Source organism: Aristolochia californica, unplaced genomic scaffold (assembly GCF_029961685.1).
Source record: "Aristolochia californica isolate CCGP_79_NKW_82.1479 unplaced genomic scaffold, dmAriCali1.0.hap1 SCAF_16, whole genome shotgun sequence".
Classification (NCBI taxonomy): Eukaryota; Viridiplantae; Streptophyta; class Magnoliopsida; order Piperales; family Aristolochiaceae; genus Aristolochia; species Aristolochia californica.
In genome coordinates, this window is record NW_027181837.1 from 872,474 (window position 1) to 891,609 (window position 19,136).

Sequence of the window (19,136 nt, forward strand, 5' to 3'; positions counted from 1 at the left end):
CATGTTGATAATTGCAACCCTTAGCAACAAGGATAATCTTATAATGTTTGATTGGAGTCATCTTACTGATATTTGACCTTATATACTCACTTACAGTCAACACCATTTTTATCCATCCATTCAATAATGTGTCAACGGTGATATGATGCATAACCCGAATTTTTGTGTGCATAGCCAACAACATTCATCTTTATAATAGAGGTTCACGAATTATAGGGGTGTTGGTAACCAATGTACAATGAGCATGGGAGGGATTTTTGCCAACTACCTACTTTGTAGTAAAGCAATTGGTGTTGGGAACATAGATCTTGTTTGACAATTGGAGAAAAATAAGTGGAATATTATGAGGATCATGGTCATTTTACAATAGGACAAGAGTGGTGGCATTATTAGGTGGATTATCCTCTAGTAGAACAAAAGGGTAGGGTGAAGGAGGCAAAGTGGAGGTGAGTGGGTCATCAGGGATAGGTGTAGAAGAGTAGAATTCAAGATAGAACCAAGTTCACCATGTATGATTGGTATAGCAAATGGTGGGACAAGTGTGATAGAGGGACAATTGTGAGAAGGTGGACGAGATTGTTGCAAAAGCCTCAATGGAAAGTAAAACAAAAGATTCATCATATGTAACATGATGGGAGAGAATTTTTTATTAAGAATGTCAAAACATTGATTACCTTTTCATATGAAGATCCAACAAAGATGCATGCTTTGGCTTGAGGAAATAACATATTGCGTTAACTAGCATAGATATGAATAAATGTTTGACAATCAAATGAATGAAAAATTGTTATAAATAGGAGTGGTGTGAAAAATCTAACCAAGGGTAGACAATATCAAATGGTTGATAAGATAAACTACAACATGAAATGCCTCAGTCCTAAAATGTCGGGGAAGATAACTGGTAAACAGAGAGAAACAAAGAGAGCCATTTTAGTATTATTAAACAAGAAATCCTCAGTTGCTTGCCTTGGGTTCATTATTTGTTGATTTTTGTTGACATTGGTTCGTTAGTTCATATGATGAAGAATTTGAATTACTTAGGAAAATAAAACACATGATGACCCTAACTTCTTCATCTTATCTTCTCATTACCCATTACCCTTTTATTATTTGGTAGCGTTTCTCCTACCTTCTTTTATTTAACTCCCACTTACCCCTTTGACCAACTCTTTTGGAGTGTTGCTTTGGTTGAACCTTTTTATATATATATAGTCCATTAAGACTTTTTATTGGTACCATTGGGTTTTTTATTGTTATCTTCTGAATAACAAACATTACCCACTTTAGTGATTATCATCACTATATTTGTTAAAAAATATTTGAGGTTGATTTCGACTTATGTTTTATCACCCATTTCTACCCTTTGAGAGTCTGTACCCGATTTTGTACCTATCCTTGGGACACCGTGATGGAGAAAATTATTATTACATCTATGTTATTTATTTCAAACTAGAATCATTGTCATTACCTCCGAGTTTGAGGGAGAGGGTAAGACGATATGATGTAATTAGTTTATGTTTTTTGTCTATTTTTTACTCTTACTAGGGTGAAGAGTATAAATATAATATTGGTACTTTTATCATTTATATAGAGCTTAAGGGGGACGGTTTGGACTAAGTCCATAACCCTATTCTTCCTCCTTTTTTCTCCAAATTCTTCACTCATCCTCTTCTCTACCTAAAACCTTTTCTCCTCAATTCTTATTTTCTTCTCACCCCTTAATACCCATCTAATGTGATTATACATGACGGAATCCTAAGTTTTAATGGTAATTGTGTGCCTTTCCCATTGGAGAACTTAGATCAAAAGACATTAAAACATCGGATCATATTAGTGAGCTAAGTAAAACACTAAAATATTTACTAATGCAGGACTTAGTTGAATATTGAGCTTTGAGATTTTTGGATCATCATTCATGTCAACTACCACCATTAAGTAAGTTAAATAGAAGTTAACCTAAGAATTACTATTAGTCAACCATTAAAATGGTACTTGTTGATTACCGATAAATGCAGGACTTTAGTAGAATTAATAGAGTCTACCCATCCTTGCTTGACCATTCTAAGTTTAGACTTTAAATATTTCAATCTAATAGTCACATTCAAGGAACCAATCCATGACCTCATTGAGCCAATCACTAACAATGAACAAGTAACAAATTAACGTATAAAAAGAGGTGTAGAACATGTCTTGGATGATCCAATTAATGCGAAGTGCTCCTACAAATCTCTCTCTACCCTTCTACATGCTAAATAACAACTGGAGTAAAAATTCCTTCTTGCTAGGACAGCCCGAGGCCCCTTCTACCAAACTTCACTTGCATTTCTAATGCAACCAAGGAGGGGCTAAGGGAAGAGAATAGGGCAGGTCACAGGATAGTGTAGAACGCGGCGAACTACAGAAAAATTCAAAAATACTCCGTTCGGTACTAACCCGAGTTAGGTGACCGCGGTTAAGGCACTCGAATTTTCCCTCTCTCTGATCTATAAATTCAGATTGGAAGAGCCATTTCTCAGTACAAGGCGTCATCACAAACGCCTGCCCCTTTGCTTGGTTCCCGACTCTCGTGTCTCATTTGTGTTTCCTACTCCCTCGATTTCGAAAATGAGAGAGTGCATTTCGATCCACATTGGCCAGGCCGGTATTCAGGTCGGCAATGCCTGCTGGGAGCTTTACTGCCTGGAGCATGGCATCCAGGTGAGATTGCGGCGAACGTGTTTTTTTTCATTTTTGATGTATCTTTTTACGCCTCGATATATCTGGATCTGTTGTTAGACGCTTATGAATCTTTGCTTATTGTCGTGGGTATGAAAAGATGTCATTGTTTATGTGGTTCATTTTGAATTTCGGTTTAAGATTCTTAGATCTGACTCTTTTACTTTTAGATCTATCAAACTCTGGATATTGTTGTTCTCTTCTCAAATATATGTTCTTATTATTTTTGTATCCTGTCTTGGATTTCAAAGATGTCATTGTATGTCGTTCATTTCGGTTTTCAGGTTATGGTTGGTTGTAAGATCCGTCCCGTCTGCTTTTAGATCCGAAGCTCCGGATATTATTGCTCCCTTCTCAAATATGTTCTCTTATTTACTATTGAATCCTGTCTTATTTTAACCTACATTTTAGGGTTGGACTGATCTTCCAATCAGTTTTTCATTTATTTGGGTTGCACATGTTTCTATTACAAACTTCTTAGATCTACTGTTAACGTCATAGAAATGGTATTTGTATTTTGTCTACATTTTGGCTTAGAATTATGTTGTTTCGGTTTTGTACATCTGATTTCGTCTCATTTTTATCTGTTTGTTCGTTGTTTTTCTTGCAATTTTCTTTATAAATACGTATTTTTTCTCCTCTTATACCTTGTATGTCTTTCTTTGTGAATGAATATGTTTTAGTTTTTGGTACATACTCTTCTAATTTGCTTTGTTCTGGTTTTGCTACAATCTTTTAAACTGTTTTTGTTTTTTAAATCTAATTGAATCGGTTATTTATTTCTAACGAGTCTCTGTCAGCCTGATGGTCAAATGCCAAGTGACAAAACTGTGGGTGGAGGAGATGATGCCTTCAACACTTTCTTTAGTGAGACAGGTGCTGGCAAACATGTTCCCCGTGCAGTCTTTGTTGATCTGGAACCCACTGTCATTGATGAAGTCCGCACCGGTACATATCGTCAGCTCTTCCATCCCGAGCAGCTCATCAGTGGCAAGGAGGATGCTGCCAACAACTTTGCCCGTGGTCACTACACAAGTAAGTGCAGCTAAATTTCTAGTTGTATGAGTTATTCAACTTTTTTTCCGATTAGCAATAGGTTATTGACTCTTATTGTTTGTTGTTGACAGTTGGAAAAGAGATTGTTGATCTCTGCTTGGATCGAATTCGGAAACTTGCAGACAACTGCACAGGCCTCCAGGGCTTTTTAGTGTTCAATGCTGTTGGTGGGGGCACTGGGTCTGGGCTTGGGTCCCTTCTGCTGGAGCGTCTCTCTGTTGATTATGGAAAGAAGTCAAAACTTGGATTTACTGTCTACCCTTCTCCTCAGGTCTCAACTTCTGTGGTGGAGCCTTATAACAGTGTTCTTTCCACCCACTCTCTTCTGGAACACACTGATGTGTCTGTTCTCCTCGATAATGAGGCTATCTATGACATCTGCCGCCGATCCCTTGACATTGAGAGACCTACATACACGAACCTCAACCGACTTGTCTCTCAGGTGATCTCCTCCCTTACTGCCTCTCTGAGGTTTGATGGAGCCCTCAATGTAGATGTTACCGAGTTCCAGACCAATCTTGTGCCTTACCCTAGGATTCACTTCATGTTGTCCTCCTATGCTCCAGTCATTTCTGCTGAGAAGGCCTACCATGAGCAGTTATCTGTGGCTGAGATCACCAACTCTGCATTTGAACCATCATCCATGATGGCCAAGTGTGATCCTCGCCATGGCAAGTACATGGCTTGCTGCCTCATGTACCGAGGTGATGTTGTCCCCAAGGATGTTAATGCGGCTGTGGCTACCATAAAGACCAAGAGGACAATCCAGTTTGTGGACTGGTGCCCTACTGGGTTCAAATGTGGTATCAACTACCAGCCTCCAACCGTTGTGCCTGGTGGGGACTTGGCCAAAGTGCAGAGGGCTGTATGTATGATTTCCAACTCCACCAGCGTGGCAGAAGTCTTCTCAAGAATTGACCACAAGTTTGATCTGATGTATGCCAAGCGTGCTTTTGTCCACTGGTACGTGGGTGAGGGTATGGAAGAAGGTGAGTTCTCAGAGGCTCGCGAGGATTTGGCTGCTCTGGAGAAGGATTATGAGGAAGTTGGAGCAGAGTCAGCTGAAGCTGACGATGACGAGGCAGATGAATACTGAGAAGCGCGTAAATTTGCTATATGTTGCCTGTTGTTATGTTGTTGTTTCTTTCCAGTTGTGTTTGTATTTTGGGCTGAAGACTACAGCAATTACCTGATGTGCTTGTTTCATGGGTTGAAATTTAAATAGCTGTCAGCAGGAGCGAAGAATAGGAAGAAGAGAACACGAAAACCATTTCTTATGTGAAGGATACAACCAGGATACAACATTATTTGCGCAACCTCTTATATATATATATATATATTGGACTTGTTTCTTTCCACCTCATTTTCCATTTCTAAGTTAGAGCTTGGGCCCAGCGGCCAGAATCTCCTCTGTCAGTTTGCCGTCCCTTCCGATCTTGTAATTGGCAAAAACTTCAAAGTTCTTCCTAAAGAGACCTGCCAATTTCAGGAGAGTGTCCTTGTATGCCTTCTTGTCCGCCCACTGCCACAGAGAATCATATACCCAAATCACATATGACAACAACAAAAAGGCACAGATTCTAGATAATTCTGATGAACAAACTCAATATAATAAGCTTTCCACTTACGGTGTTAACCGGATCTAGGATCTCAGATGGGACTCCTTCAAGTTCTGTAGGGATCTGGAGCCCAAACACCTCAGTCGTGGTGTAATTTGCATTCAGAAGACTGCCTGAGTGGATAGCATCAATGATTCTCCTGGTGTACACCAATTTAATACGATTCCCAGAGCCATACCTGTACATGTCTCAATTTAAAATCAACATGTATTCTTCGTATTAAATATGACAGTTTGTGGGCTTTAATTGTACCTTCCACCAGACCAGCCAGTGTTAACAAGCCACCCTGTGGCTCCGTGTTTCTGCATCTTCTCAGCCAGCATAGCAGCATATTTGGTGGGATGCATCATTATGAATGCTGCACCGAAGCATGCTGAGAATGTGGCTTGAGGCTCCTTTATACCTTCCTCTGTTCCAGCAACCTGTTGGATCAAGAGTAGTTAAAAACGATAATTGTTCATCCGACTTTGATAAAATAACGGGGGGCACTACAAATGGATGTACCAGAGCAGTGTAGCCACTGATGAAGTGGTACATGGTCTGAGCCAGGTTGAGCTTGCTCACAGGTGGGAGTACCCCAAAGGCATCACATGCCAGTAGAATTACATTCTTTGGTTGAGGGCCTACGCAAGGGATCTTTGCATTTGGGATGTACTCAATCGGGTAAGAAGCTCGTGTATTCTCTGCCAAAGATATGATAACAATTAAGGGCTTCAATTATCCACATCTAACACTAAACTTCGATGAGAGAAAATATAGTTCTTAGTCAACAAATACATTATACATACCAGTGACCGATTTATCTGTGTAATCCACCTCCCTGGTGTGCTCATCAAACACCACGTTTTCAAGAACTGCCAAAGACACCACCGAAATAGTTAAAAAAAAAAAAACCCCTAAAAATAATGGTTAGCGCACAAGCTTCTGAATAGCAAACTATATAAATGGTGATTACCAGTTCCAAACTTGATAGCATTCCAGATATCTGGTTCCTTCTCCCTTGACAGATCAATGCACTTGGCATAACAACCACCCTCAATATTTGAAACACCATTTTCACTCCAGCAGTGCTCATCGTCTCCAATCAAATACCTGTTGTGATCAGTGGATAGAGTTGTCTTCCCAGTACCTAAACAAGTTTTTTGAAATAAAAAGAAGTGCAATTAGTAAAACTCGAAATAATAGAAGACTGTAAGATTAACAGGGAGAGTTTTGAATTGGGTTATCTGTCAGTTGGACGCTGGCTCTTCCCATTCCGACGATCCAACACTTACCTGACAAACCAAAGAACAGGGCCACATCTCCATCTTTCCCCACATTGCATCCAGAGTGTAAGGACAGAATTTGTCTCTTTGGCATGAGGTAGTGCATTACGCTGAATAGACCTTTCTTCATCTCCCCGGCGTATTGAGTGCCGAGAATGACCATTTCCCTTCTCTTAAGGTTTAGGTCAACACTAGTCGAGGAGGTCATGTAGTGGGTGAAACGATTACAAGGGAACTGCCCGGCATTGTAAATGGTGAAGTCCGGAGTACCGAAATTCTCCAGCTCTTCAGGGGTGGGTCGGATACACCTGCCACCCACGCAATTATCTTCCGTTTCTCTTGTTATATATTTACATTTTCCATTTATCGATATGCATCTTCTTAACAATACTATATGAATAGTAGTACTAAATTCCATTCAGTTGTGAAACATGTAACGTTAAGAGGACTTATCTGGTACCAGTGGCCATGGGAGAGGATAAGAGTTCTGTTCTTTTATACTTACATGTTGTGCATGAACAATGAATGGTAAGCTCTTGCTGAGACGATCCGGACTTTAATCCTGTGTTCTGGGTCCCAGTTCAGAAATTGGTCATTGACAAACACCTGCACAACCATTATACAACAGATAAAGAATTCCACACAAGATGCCTACATTTCGCAAAATAAAGGACACCTTAACAATTTACTCCATTTGCTTGCTTTCAAGTCTCAATGATCGATTACTACTAACCTCCTCGTATTAAAGAAAGGTACCAGAGTGTCCATGAAGCGACGGATATCATGTACTCTGGTTTAGAGAATGCTCATAAAGAGCCAAACCACAAAAAGGTGAACCATACACAGAACCGGTCCATACTTTTGTCGCTTGGTAGAGCAGGAGCTTTTCAAGAACTCCAGTAAAATTGTTAAGGACTACCGCCCGATAAGGCGATGAGCGCTAACGGACAAAGAGGATGAGAAACAGAGCTGCTGACTGAGAATCAGTTCGGAAAAGATAAAAAGCTTTGAATGGGTCTTCCGGCAGCGTTTCAGTCAAGTGACGTAGTTTGGGAATAAGCCAGGAAAGGGTACAGGTTTGGGGGAAACTGCCGAAGCGTGGTAATGTCAGGCAACGGTATAGATAGGTATCTTGCCGTGGATGTAGGAGAGGATATGGATACCCTTTTTGCTGACAAGGAATCCAAAGCTGTCATGAACAATCTATTCTGAACTGAACTAGTCATCGAAAATCATATTTTAACTAGAAAATTTCACATTGAATCATTTACTGATTACTCTTTTAAATAGTCGGCTTCTTTTTAAGAAACCATTTCACGCGACCCAAGCATAAGAGTTTACTAAGTAAGTATGAACTCAGATATTTTCACCGAGACACGTGCAGTCCACGTGAAAGATAATTATTAAACTTAAACAAAAAACGACAAGCTGACAACGGTACAGTGGTAAAGAGCAAATCGTAATACAGGCTACAGTTTTGGTTATAAAAGAAAACGTCGCCTTTTCCAGAAAGTCCAGCGATTCAGCAAACAAATTGACAAGATTCAGCCCGAACTATTTTTTTAATTCAAATTTGAGTGAAAGTCGTAGAGGAACGAGTTTGTGGAAATTACGGCCATCAAAGACAAATTTCTTAGGAAGAAGAGGGGTTACCTTGTCCAACGAATTTAGGTAATCGACCGCCCTTTCTCTGTTCACCAAAAAGGTGTGCTCGTCCATCTCAATGTTAGGAGAACCCCTGTACCAGACAACCGTGTGCCATGACCATATGTCGTCATCAAAGGCAAATATGGGGTTTAGCAGGAAAGAAAGACGACTTACTTGCCCCACCAAAGCTCATCTTCGGTGGTCTCGTCCTTGACGACGCGTTTATCGCGTGGAGCGCGACCAGTCTTCGCCCCTGAAAGTGTCGCAAGTGCTCCACTGGATGTGATAAACGAGCCTTTCTCGTACTTTATCGCTTGCTCGTAAAGCTCTGAGAGATTTCACGTTTAAAGCAGAGAGGTGAGAAAGCGCACGAGAAGAGATTTTAACTTCTCCGAAGCAAAATAATAGAAAAAAGAAATGAAAATCAACTCGGTTGTGGTTTACAACTTGTAGTCTCAGAAAAGGCGATTTCTCGCTAAAAAGGCTTACATAAAAAACACGAGAAAATCGAAACTTTCATTTTCTTCTAGTTTTACGCGATGCATAGACTAATTTAGCCGGAGAAGTCACTTTGTGCAAACGAAAACGACGGCAAAAAGCGTAGCTTTGTAAACGCCGGTTTCCACCGAGCATAGTACAATCTAAAATTGGATGACAAAACAAAAAAGCAAAAAATGATGATTTTAAGGACAATGAAAAGACAGAAGTAACCCCGAGCGCTTCAACATATTACCAGCAGGGGAGAGGTTGTAGAGGACGTGGGTAAACTTGAGCGCGCTGTCGCTGACACTGATTGTGGGAGCGACGATGTGGTGGTGGTGATCATGGTGGCTCACAGTCTTTGCGCCCTCGGTCTTTTGCGCCGGATCACCCTTCACAACCTTCGGTCCGGTCTCCCTCACGAGAGAGGCCAGAGATGCACTGCAAAAGGGTTCAAGAATTAAGTATCTTTACTGCACCTGCCAAGTGTCAGAACTCAGAAGGCCGAGATCAGTTACGTCGGGGACAAAGATGTAAAATGACTCTCTGCAACTTTTTCGCTATAAATAGCGTCGATAGTGGCACAGTCCGGACAGCACTTACCTGATGGACTGTAGTTGGAGTTTCTGGCGTTCCTCTTCGGACAATTGAGCGAATATGGCGCCATTATCCCCTTTAACTGGTGTTGTTGGAGCCGATCTCTTCTTCTGCAGAGAATGGAGCTCGTCGAGCGTCTTAGCTTTCACCGGAGGAGCGCTGTCATCATGGCAGATCCCGTTTTCCCGTTTCTGGGTTTGGATCTTCTTCAGTGGGCTTTTGGGGGCACCGTTTGCGAAGCTGAAGTCTCCGTTAGTGGCCATTTCTCCTCTGTACATACACCAATATTAGAAAATCTAGGCGAAGATAAGATCTTCTTGAAAGAAGAGGATCGGGACTCTTCTACTTTCTTAAAATTTTACAGTAAAAGAGGCATGCAGACACGCGATCGGTCGACTCAACCATCGTGATCTCCTTTATTTACTATATTGTCATTTTTCGGGCAAATTTGCAATGGAATCGCCCGACAACGCGGCTATCAGTAGCTAACAATTCTAGAAAATAAAGCAATAAATATTTTAATTATTAGACTATATATTTTAAAATTTTGAATAATAATAATAACATCTTTGATAAGAAATTCAAATTAAAGCAGATATACGAGAAGAAATTCAAAGCGGTAAACACGTCGATGATGCGGTAGAAACTAAGCAAATATATAAAGGTTAAAACAAACTTTTCTTATTTTCTTTAACCGAAATGAACAAGAAAAAAAGGGAGGCGTACAGTCTAGAATGTTTAGACAGAAAAAAAATTCTCAAGTTCCTAAATTTAGGAAATATATTGAAATCAGATAGTTCTTATTATATAGAAAACTGCATATGAAATCTGACAAGTAACAGAAACCTGCTAATGTGTATATGATCAAAACAGATAAGGTCATAATAACAAGGATCGAAATGTTAATGTGGCTGACTGCAATGAGATCCGTCCCAACTGCTTCGAAACAGAAAAAAATACCCAGGAGGAGGAAATTAGAATCCTTCCGTACAGAAAACATCAATTTACAGCTATAATGTTGATGATTGCGAAGACAACGGATAATCACAAAAATGATATTATCCGCCATAAAATTTGCGACGGCGGACACAAAAGAACAACAAAGAAAAAAAAAAAAAAACAATTTTAGTTTTAACATGATAAAGAAACATTGATTACCCACTGCGATATCAAGGTTCGACAAACCGCAGTAACATGAAGCTGAAAAAAACCGAGTATCAAGAACCAGCACGCAATAAATTGATGGAAGAAGCTGAAGAAACAGAGCATCGAGAAAATAACAAATACAAAGAGATAAAGAGATCGAAAGCTATCGCACCGGAAACAGCAACAGCTCGAGAAGGGAGCGGCGAAGGCCGAACCGAAAAGCGGAAAACTAGAAAGAAAGAGAACGGAGAGACGAAACGAAACGCTCGACCATGCAAAGCAGGTTTTCAGTAGGAATAAACAAACTCCGGGTAGGATGCGAGAAACAGAGGAGGGAGGCCGCCCTTTTAAAGGCGCTAACCGGCGTTTAACCTGACTAAATTAACCACGGTTAGTTTTCCGGATAGTCTAGTTTCGGCCACCCCCGGAAAAGGCAAAAAAAAATCCAATCCGATTTTAATGACAACAACTCGACTCCTACGTAACTCGTACACATCCATCCTGTACACGCTCGGAATAAAATTTAGATAGTTAGTTGAATTGGATAAAGCTTTGAAATCCGCGAATACATAACTGATTACGTGTATTGGCTCTGAGTCGTTCGGAACTTTGAATCTGCGGAATGGGAGCGACGACTCGACCTCATCGGTTAAGAATCGAACCCATTGGACGGATAAAAAGATTTTATAATATTAAATTTAATTTATAAATTACTTATATTAATTTTTTGCTAATATTAATTTAATTATAATTTCTAATTTATAAATTGATAATATTTAAAAACACTTATAAATTTACATTCTTATATGTTATATATTTTATTTAAATAATAATTTTATATTTTAAATTTGTTAATTGATAATAAACCATAACTTTTTAGTTACTTATTAGAAGGTTACAATTCTAAAACGGTTTTTTAAAATATGGACTCTTAAAGAAAAATCCAAAAACCTAAAAAAATAATAGTCACAAAAAGTTTTTAAAATTTGTTGAGATGGCAACATCTTCATAGCTCCCTCGTCGTTTGAGAAAATGAAATTGTCGGAAATGGAAACATAAGCAAATATAATGGAAAAACAACGTATAAACTCCGTGGATTGAAAAATCAGAATAGAAAATAGTCGTTGAATGAGGAATTTGGGATTGTTCAGGGTATCTATAATCCTTTTGTTTTTTTAAGATATTCATCATCAAACTTGTATTTTTTTTATTTTTTGTTTGAAATTTTAAATCAATTTATAGTAATTTTATTTTAAATTTAATTTAAAAAATAAATTTTATTTTTTACATTTCTCTACGTATTATTATTTATAACATATTTAGTTCAATTTTATAATTTATTTAATTCATATTTTATTTTTAAGTTTTATAGCAGGATTTTTGTTAATTAAAAAAATATATCTTTTAGTTATTTTATTTTATTTATTTATCATTCTATCCTTTTAACATAATTTTATTAGTAATATTTTTTTAGTTATTGTTTCTTTTAATTATAAATATAATTTTCTATTTTTCTTTCTCTTTATTTTGTATGATATTTATGATATAAATTATATTTTCTTACTTTTGTTTTCAATCCGCATATTAAATATTTCATATTTTTATAACCTTTATTCAATTTTCTATACATGAATTTTAATGTTATATTATATTATATTAATTTAAAAATATCAATTTCGATTAATTTTCAAATCACTATTTATTATTTATTTAAAAATTTTAAAAAATTCTGTTTAATATTCATTCCACATAAAAACTAAAGTTATCTTCATGTTTTTCAATTTTCTCTCCTCTCTTCTCCTAATCTTTTGGTTGTGACTACCCAGATCGAGATGTTTTCAATCATACGAGCCTAAGTTATAATTTATAGATAGTAAATACACTTAACTCGGGTATTATATGAGACAGAAAATAATTACTAGAATTTTCAACCTAATTGGGTTTTAATTATGAACTAAATTTTTTATAAATAAAATTATGATATCCTAAAAAAATACTAAAAATTTCGATTAAAAAAGGGTTAGTGAGAAAAATAGATTAGGGAAAAGATAAATAAAAAAGTAGATTGAATAATATTTTTTATAAATTTTTTCATAATGTTTTTTATTATTTTTTTTTTCTATGACGACATAGTCTTTAAAATGAAAACAACTTGCCAAAGTTGTAAAAAAAAAAAAATTGGTAATATATTAAAATTCATATTAATTTTTTTTTGTGAAAATATTGAAAGGGTGGGTATCTATCTCTATATGGGTCTTATGTTGAGACTGTCAGAGGTGGTTCCAGTCCACTTCTCTTGAGTAGGTTAGTTTTTCGTACTTAAATGACTAGTATTGGCCGGCCTCTTAATAGGGTATCAGAGCCAGGTCCGACACATCTCACCTTTAAATCCCACGGGGTGGGTATTAGAGGTGGTTTTGGTCCACCTCTCTTGAGTAGGTTGGCTTTTCACACTTAAACGACTTATTTTTTAGGTTGTATTAGCTAACGTCTTGACACAGAGACTTGGAACCCTTAAAAACCAAGTATTAAATGTCAGACATACAAAATAATTAATCAGGAGAACAATTTTTTTAAAAAATAATATTATAATATTTTTTAATCTCTACCTTTAGATTTTGGTAGTAAGACTAAAGAGTAAGTGGGGTCTAAACATGTCCTAAAAAGCAATGGAATTTGTCAACTTGCATGATTGAATGAGTGATCTCCCCTTCTTTAGGTATAATTGGACCAAATGGCTTTTGAAATTAATTAATCAAAATTACTTTTTTTTTAACTCCAACTTCTTAAAAATTTTACTGGGAATGGGGTTCATTGGTCTAGTGGGGTGAATCCCTCTAGATTGGGCTTGTCAAATTCTCCGGTGAACAAAAGTGTAAAAAGTTGAAAATTTGAGAGATTTTTATCTTCCCACTGTGCGGTCGCCGGTGCAATCCACATCAGCGGCTTAACGATCGCTCTATTCCCTCTGCCGCCCACCGTCGGTCACCCACGTGGCTCCATGTCACGCACGGCTGTCATCGAAACATCCGAGGTTTAACCACAACAACCCCAACGACGTTGACGTCGTGCCGATATCTCATTGCCTGAAACGCCGTTCCGAGTATTGCGATGGCGCGCGAACCACGTCCGCTTGAGGAACTTGCCGCGAAACCGCGGACACGTGGCGCCTCGTCGTTTCTTTTCCAGTATTACGTCTTGTTGCGTTGTTTGGCACATCTTTCAACGATAAGATAACCTTTTTTTCATTTCCTGTTTCTCTCTCTCTCTCTCTCTCTCTTAAAATAAAATATTTATTTTTTCCGCTGATATCCATTAAGCAGACTTATTTCCGGTCAAGTCCCTCTTTTCTGGCTTTTTCTTCACAATCCACGAATAAAAGCTACTTGCATTTTCCAAGCTCTAATCAATTATAATTATTAATTAATTATTTATCAGTATAAATTGCTTAAAAATTAATTTTTTAAATACGTTTCATTTGATAATAATTTTTTTATTTTATTAATAATTTTATATTAACTATATTAATTAATTTAAAAAGGGCATCAATCCTTCCCCATCTTTTGACATGGAGGGGAAAAAAATTTCTCCTTCTGTAATTATTGTTATTATTATTATTATTTAAAAAATAAAAATAAATAACCCTGCTTTCTCGAAAGATCGATCATTACTTCTCTCCTTCTCTTCTCTTAGGCCAAAGGGTTGGTTGGGAAGACGACAATCCGCGTCATTGTTATCGGTCTTATACTCAAATATTATTAGATTCAAATTATAATTACAGGATCTAATTGAACATAATTGAAAATATCCTTGCATTTATTTTGGATACTTTAACTTAAAATAAAATTAATAAAATAGAGAAGTGTAAGCGGACAGAGATATTTATGTACCGGAAATGGAAATGGAAATGGATGGTTCGTTTCAGCTTCAGCAGTATAGCATCGATTCCAAAAGGATTCTTGGATGTCAGTCGTATCGGTATCTATTCTTTTATGTAGATTAGGTTAGTCTCATGGCTAGAAATGTTAACAATTCTGAAGGGTATCTATTCTCATTATTCAAATATATTTTTACAAATGAACCATGAAGAGGCTGTGGGTGACGATCCAAACTATTTGAATCGCCCAACTCAAAATCTTTGACGGCCGGACGACGAGGTGGAGAGTTATCTTCTAGATTAGGAGTTAGGACCACCAGAATAAGCTAGCTTCCAGACGGCACAGCCATGGGGGACCGACCTCACCCATCACTTCTTCTACCAGGAAAACGCGAAAACGAAGGGATAGTTCATCTTTCTTAATCGATAATGGATTGCAGAAACAAATTGCGATTTAGAAAGAAAGAAAAGAAAAGAGTCGCATCAGGAAGCGCGGCATCCATGGATATCTTTTACGGTTGGTATCATGGAGTAAAGTCAATGGATCACGTAGGCTGAAAGAATTGATCTCAGGAGAACTCCCAACCCAGCAGAGGCAGGCACTCCGTGATGCAAAAATGCAATGAATCACGAGCGACATTTTCTCTCCAGACGACGGGTTTTGGGATACTTTTGGCCTTCGGTGGAGGCCTGGTTTGGTTAATCATTCGTCCATGGAAGTATCCTGCCCCCTTGTCTCCTTCTGAGGAGGGTCGATCTGCCTTTAAATTATTCGGATAACATTATTAGTTCCCAGCTTGACGGAACCTGTCCGAACCCCACCTCCCTCCACTATTTTTTCCTTCTCTTCGTTTCCGGGACATGAAATTAAATGATTTTTCGGTGATTTAGGTGGCTTTCATTGAAGCTCCTCTGTTTTTTTCTATCTTGTTCACTACTGTCCAAACAATCTTCTCCAATCGCCATTAAAAAAGTGAAAGATTTCAATATGAATGATTGTCTTGGGTGGCGCTCTCATGCAGCTACGGGACGTGGTTTCAGACTTTACTTCTTTTTCCCCGTAGTTAAATCGGAAAAACAACTGGACAAAGCTCGTTGATGGATCGTGACTGAAGCCCTAATTATAAACTAATGAGAACAATAATAATAATCATAACCACAAAGAACACACAAGATTTATACAGGTTTGCTTCAAGGTGAGATTAAGTCTGTCTTTTGTCGATGTAGTAATCCACTATAATAATATAATAGTTTACAAGAAAAATCACATGTTCTAACATGTGTTTTTTTTAACTTCTCCTAGTTCGTAACTAAAGATGCTCCACGGATGATGATGATCCTCATCAAGGTAATAAAACCCTAACAACGGCGCTCTCATATATAAAGAGAAAATTAGGACAATCGAGTTTCAAGTGTAAAAGCTCCAAATTACCTTTAATGATACAACAGTTAATATATCGTGGAACCGCGACAGAGTGTAAGGTGTTAATCAGGCTCCACAACTTAATAAGTGGTAAACCTAAACCCTCGTTAATTTGTTTGGATCTAAACTTCCCTTGGTTCTTAAGAGCAAGAGGAAGCTTAGTCCTCTTCAATTATTTGTAGGAGGTGGAACCCATCCACATTCAAGATTAGGTTGCCTTCACTCTCCCTCAATGATTAGAGTGAGTATAACACCTTTGTTCCACCCATCTCCCTATTAGGTTGTGTTTGGGAAATGTAAAAAATATATTTTTATGTAAAGATTTATAATAAAATACAAGCTTTTATTAATTATGTCTTCTCTATGTTTAAGAAAAATCCACTTAATTTTATTGTTTTTGTCTAGTGAGATTTGCTATTTGATGAGAAGCTCTCCCTTCTTCAACATTCCTTATCTTATTCTATTTTGCCCTCCACTCATCATAATTTTTGTTTTTCTTTTTTACCATTGTCAAGAGTTGGATACTGCTCATACTTAAAAGAACTTAAAGAATTAAGTGGTTTTGATAAGAAAAAAATAATTTTTAAGAAATGAGACAGGGACAAAGCAAGGTCTAAGAGATAGGGTTTAGGTATTAGGTAGTCAAGGTTGGGGTGAAGTTGAAAATAACCTTGTTTAAGAGTGACGAGGTTCATAGACAGTGCAATTGGGACAAGTTTAGTTTTCATCAAGGATTTTCGATTCATCGAGTCAACTTATGATTTGGATGAATTGAATTAGATTTGGGATTGGGCAAGCCAAGTCAAAGGGTGTGATTTGACCATCCAGACGGTGTCGATCCGATTCGATTGATTTGACTCAAATTTTTGAGTCCGAGTTTAGAAATCCTTATTTTCATAACTTACTCTACCCTAATTTGTTTTTATCTCTAGAAATATTTTCATAAATATTTCTTTTTAATTATAAATATTTATAAAATATTTAAATTGGAGAAAAAAAATATTTCTGACATCTATTTTTATTTGAACATATGTTTATTAAATAAAAATGATCATTTCTAAATTGTTGGGTACCTGTCTTTAGATTCTTGTTGTTCCATAAAAGAAAATAAACTCATAATACATTCATTTCAATAATTTCTCTTCTAGACCAATTTTTTTTGTCGTGCCAATAATAGAAAAAAATGGTAATTTTTGTTGTTGTGCCAATAATAGAAACAATTTGCTCTATGAATTTCTTTGAACATATGGATATAAAGACCATAAATAGTTTTGGTGGTATTCATTGTCATGCCCCTGACCACAAGGTACTAATCTCTCATTTTGTTACTCATCTTGCACCTCCACCTCTGCTTTGGCTAGAATTTTCATAAATATTTACTTTAAGAAGAGAATTTTTTTTTTTAAAATTATAAATGAATCCCTTCATTTTGTATAAGTAAAAATGCTTTTAATAAATAAAATATAAATTAGAATTATCTAAGTTTGCAAACTAATAGAAAAATAATTTAATTTTAATTTTAATTAATTAAATAATATTTTTAAACATAAGAGAAAGGGGGAAGGGAGAAATGGGTTGAAGTCAACTGGTTATAAAAGTATATAAATCACATTTGAGAAAGAGATTAAGCCAAAGTGTCAGCAAACCTGGTCAATAAGAGTACGGTTTAGTCCTTGTAGAACAAAGACTATGACTGCCTAACTTACTTGAACAAAGGGGAATATAAAAACGTTTTAAGATCTGGCAGGAAATTTTGAAAATTGAAAGAGAATTTGGGCCACTGTTTCCTTAGTCAACATGTAGGAAGGTTGTAGTAAAGAGGGTTTTGGTCAGGCACAGGCCTGAGCGCCCTGAAAATTTCTGGCCGACTCGTTTTCAATTCTAAATTGGCTACTGGAGACTTTGAAAGGACAAACCAGTTTTCCAAACCATTTTTTGGATTTCCAAATTATTATTATTTTTACTGATTTCGAAAAGGTCTGTTTGGAATCCAAATAAGGGAATTTTACTAAATTACCCATTTTAAAAATAATATTAACAAAAATAACCAACTTCTAAATTTAATATAAAAAATAATTAACTTTGATCGGTCAACTGAACATGCGTACACTCCAAGGTGATACGTCAGCTTTGATCGCTTTTGTGGTGACATGTCATCATGCCATATTAGCAAGCAATCGGAGGAATTACTACCATGTCACCAAACATGTCATCCCATTGCCATTTGATCAGACATGTATACAACATGCCATCATGACATATCATCTTTTTTTCTCCTATTTTCGTTTTTTTATTAATTTAAATTTTATTGTAATTTAAAAAATTAATTTTTTGTTTTAAAAATATTACACTTTTTTTTCTACATTTTATTTAATATAAAAATAAAAATTATTCATTGTATATTTTAAATATTTTAATATAATTAATACCTATTTAATATATTATTTAATTTAATACATTTTTAAAAATAATTTCGTTTTTTAAAATCTTATTTGTTGGACATATTTTATTACCTTATTTTTATAATAATAAAATATTAAATTCTGATATTAATTAATTAATTAAAATTTTAATCTATTTAACACATTTTATTATTTATTTAAGATATTTAAAAAAATTGTTTGCTTTTATAAATCTTATTTGTCGTTACATGTTTTATTACCTTCTATTTATTTTTTTAAAATTATTTATTTATTAATTAAAAAATCATATTCTAATCTATATATCACATTTCATTATTGATTTAAGATATTTGTAAAATTAAAAAGTATTAAAAAAATATTTTAATTTAAAAAAATCTTATTTGTCGGTATGTGTTTTATTACTCTATATTTATTTTAATAAAAATAATTTTTGTATATTAATTAATAAAGAATATATTCTAATCTATTTAACACATTTTTTATAGCTTTAATATATTTAAAAATTATTAAAAAATATTTTAGTTTTAATATTTTTTAATTATCGGTACATTTTATTACATTCTATTTATTTAAAAATTTAACATTTTTACATTAATTAAATAAAAATTATATTCTAATCTATTTAACACCATTCAATATCAATTAATATAATTTTAAAAATTTATTTTTTTAAATTTTTTATTTAAAAAAAATCTTATTTGACTGTACACGTTTCATTAGCTTCTATTTTTTTTGTTTTTTCCTTGAGGTTCCTAATAAACCCTTAATTTCAAAAATAATATTTTAAAACATAAATACCCTTCTTACGAAAAAACCAAGTTTTAAATGAGATGGTAGGGCCCACCTTTTGCCAGTGGAAGAAGGGGGGTGAGCCAGAGTGTCACCCTC

General features: G+C 35.8%; 2 protein-coding genes across 3 annotated transcripts; one reads left to right on the forward strand and one right to left on the reverse strand.

Annotated features, from left to right (window-relative positions):
* The first annotated feature begins 2,510 nt into the window (after nt 1–2,510).
* On the forward strand, nt 2,511–5,054 carry LOC137953735 (tubulin alpha chain). Of its 2 annotated transcripts, XM_068801225.1 has the most exons (4): nt 2,511–2,697; nt 3,516–3,750; nt 3,843–4,672; nt 4,758–5,008. In XM_068801225.1, exons 1-4 carry the CDS (start codon nt 2,605–2,607, stop codon nt 4,962–4,964), a joined length of 1,365 nt encoding a protein of 454 aa, XP_068657326.1. In that variant the 5' UTR covers nt 2,511–2,604; the 3' UTR covers nt 4,965–5,008. The 2 variants fall into 2 exon arrangements, with proteins under 2 accessions (XP_068657326.1, XP_068657325.1); XM_068801224.1 differs by having other exon boundaries at nt 2,512–2,697; nt 3,843–5,054.
* LOC137953733 (phosphoenolpyruvate carboxykinase (ATP) 1-like) lies at nt 5,017–10,829 on the reverse strand. Its single transcript, XM_068801223.1, has 13 exons — nt 10,698–10,829; nt 9,386–9,649; nt 9,036–9,223; nt 8,477–8,630; nt 8,309–8,393; nt 7,161–7,261; nt 6,665–6,963; nt 6,346–6,519; nt 6,179–6,244; nt 5,895–6,073; nt 5,643–5,812; nt 5,400–5,568; nt 5,017–5,293 (listed from the first exon to the last, which is right to left on the reverse strand). Exons 2-13 carry the CDS (start codon nt 9,640–9,642, stop codon nt 5,150–5,152), a joined length of 1,986 nt encoding a protein of 661 aa, XP_068657324.1. The 5' UTR covers nt 9,643–9,649; nt 10,698–10,829; the 3' UTR covers nt 5,017–5,149.
* Between the last annotated feature and the right edge of the window lie 8,307 nt (nt 10,830–19,136).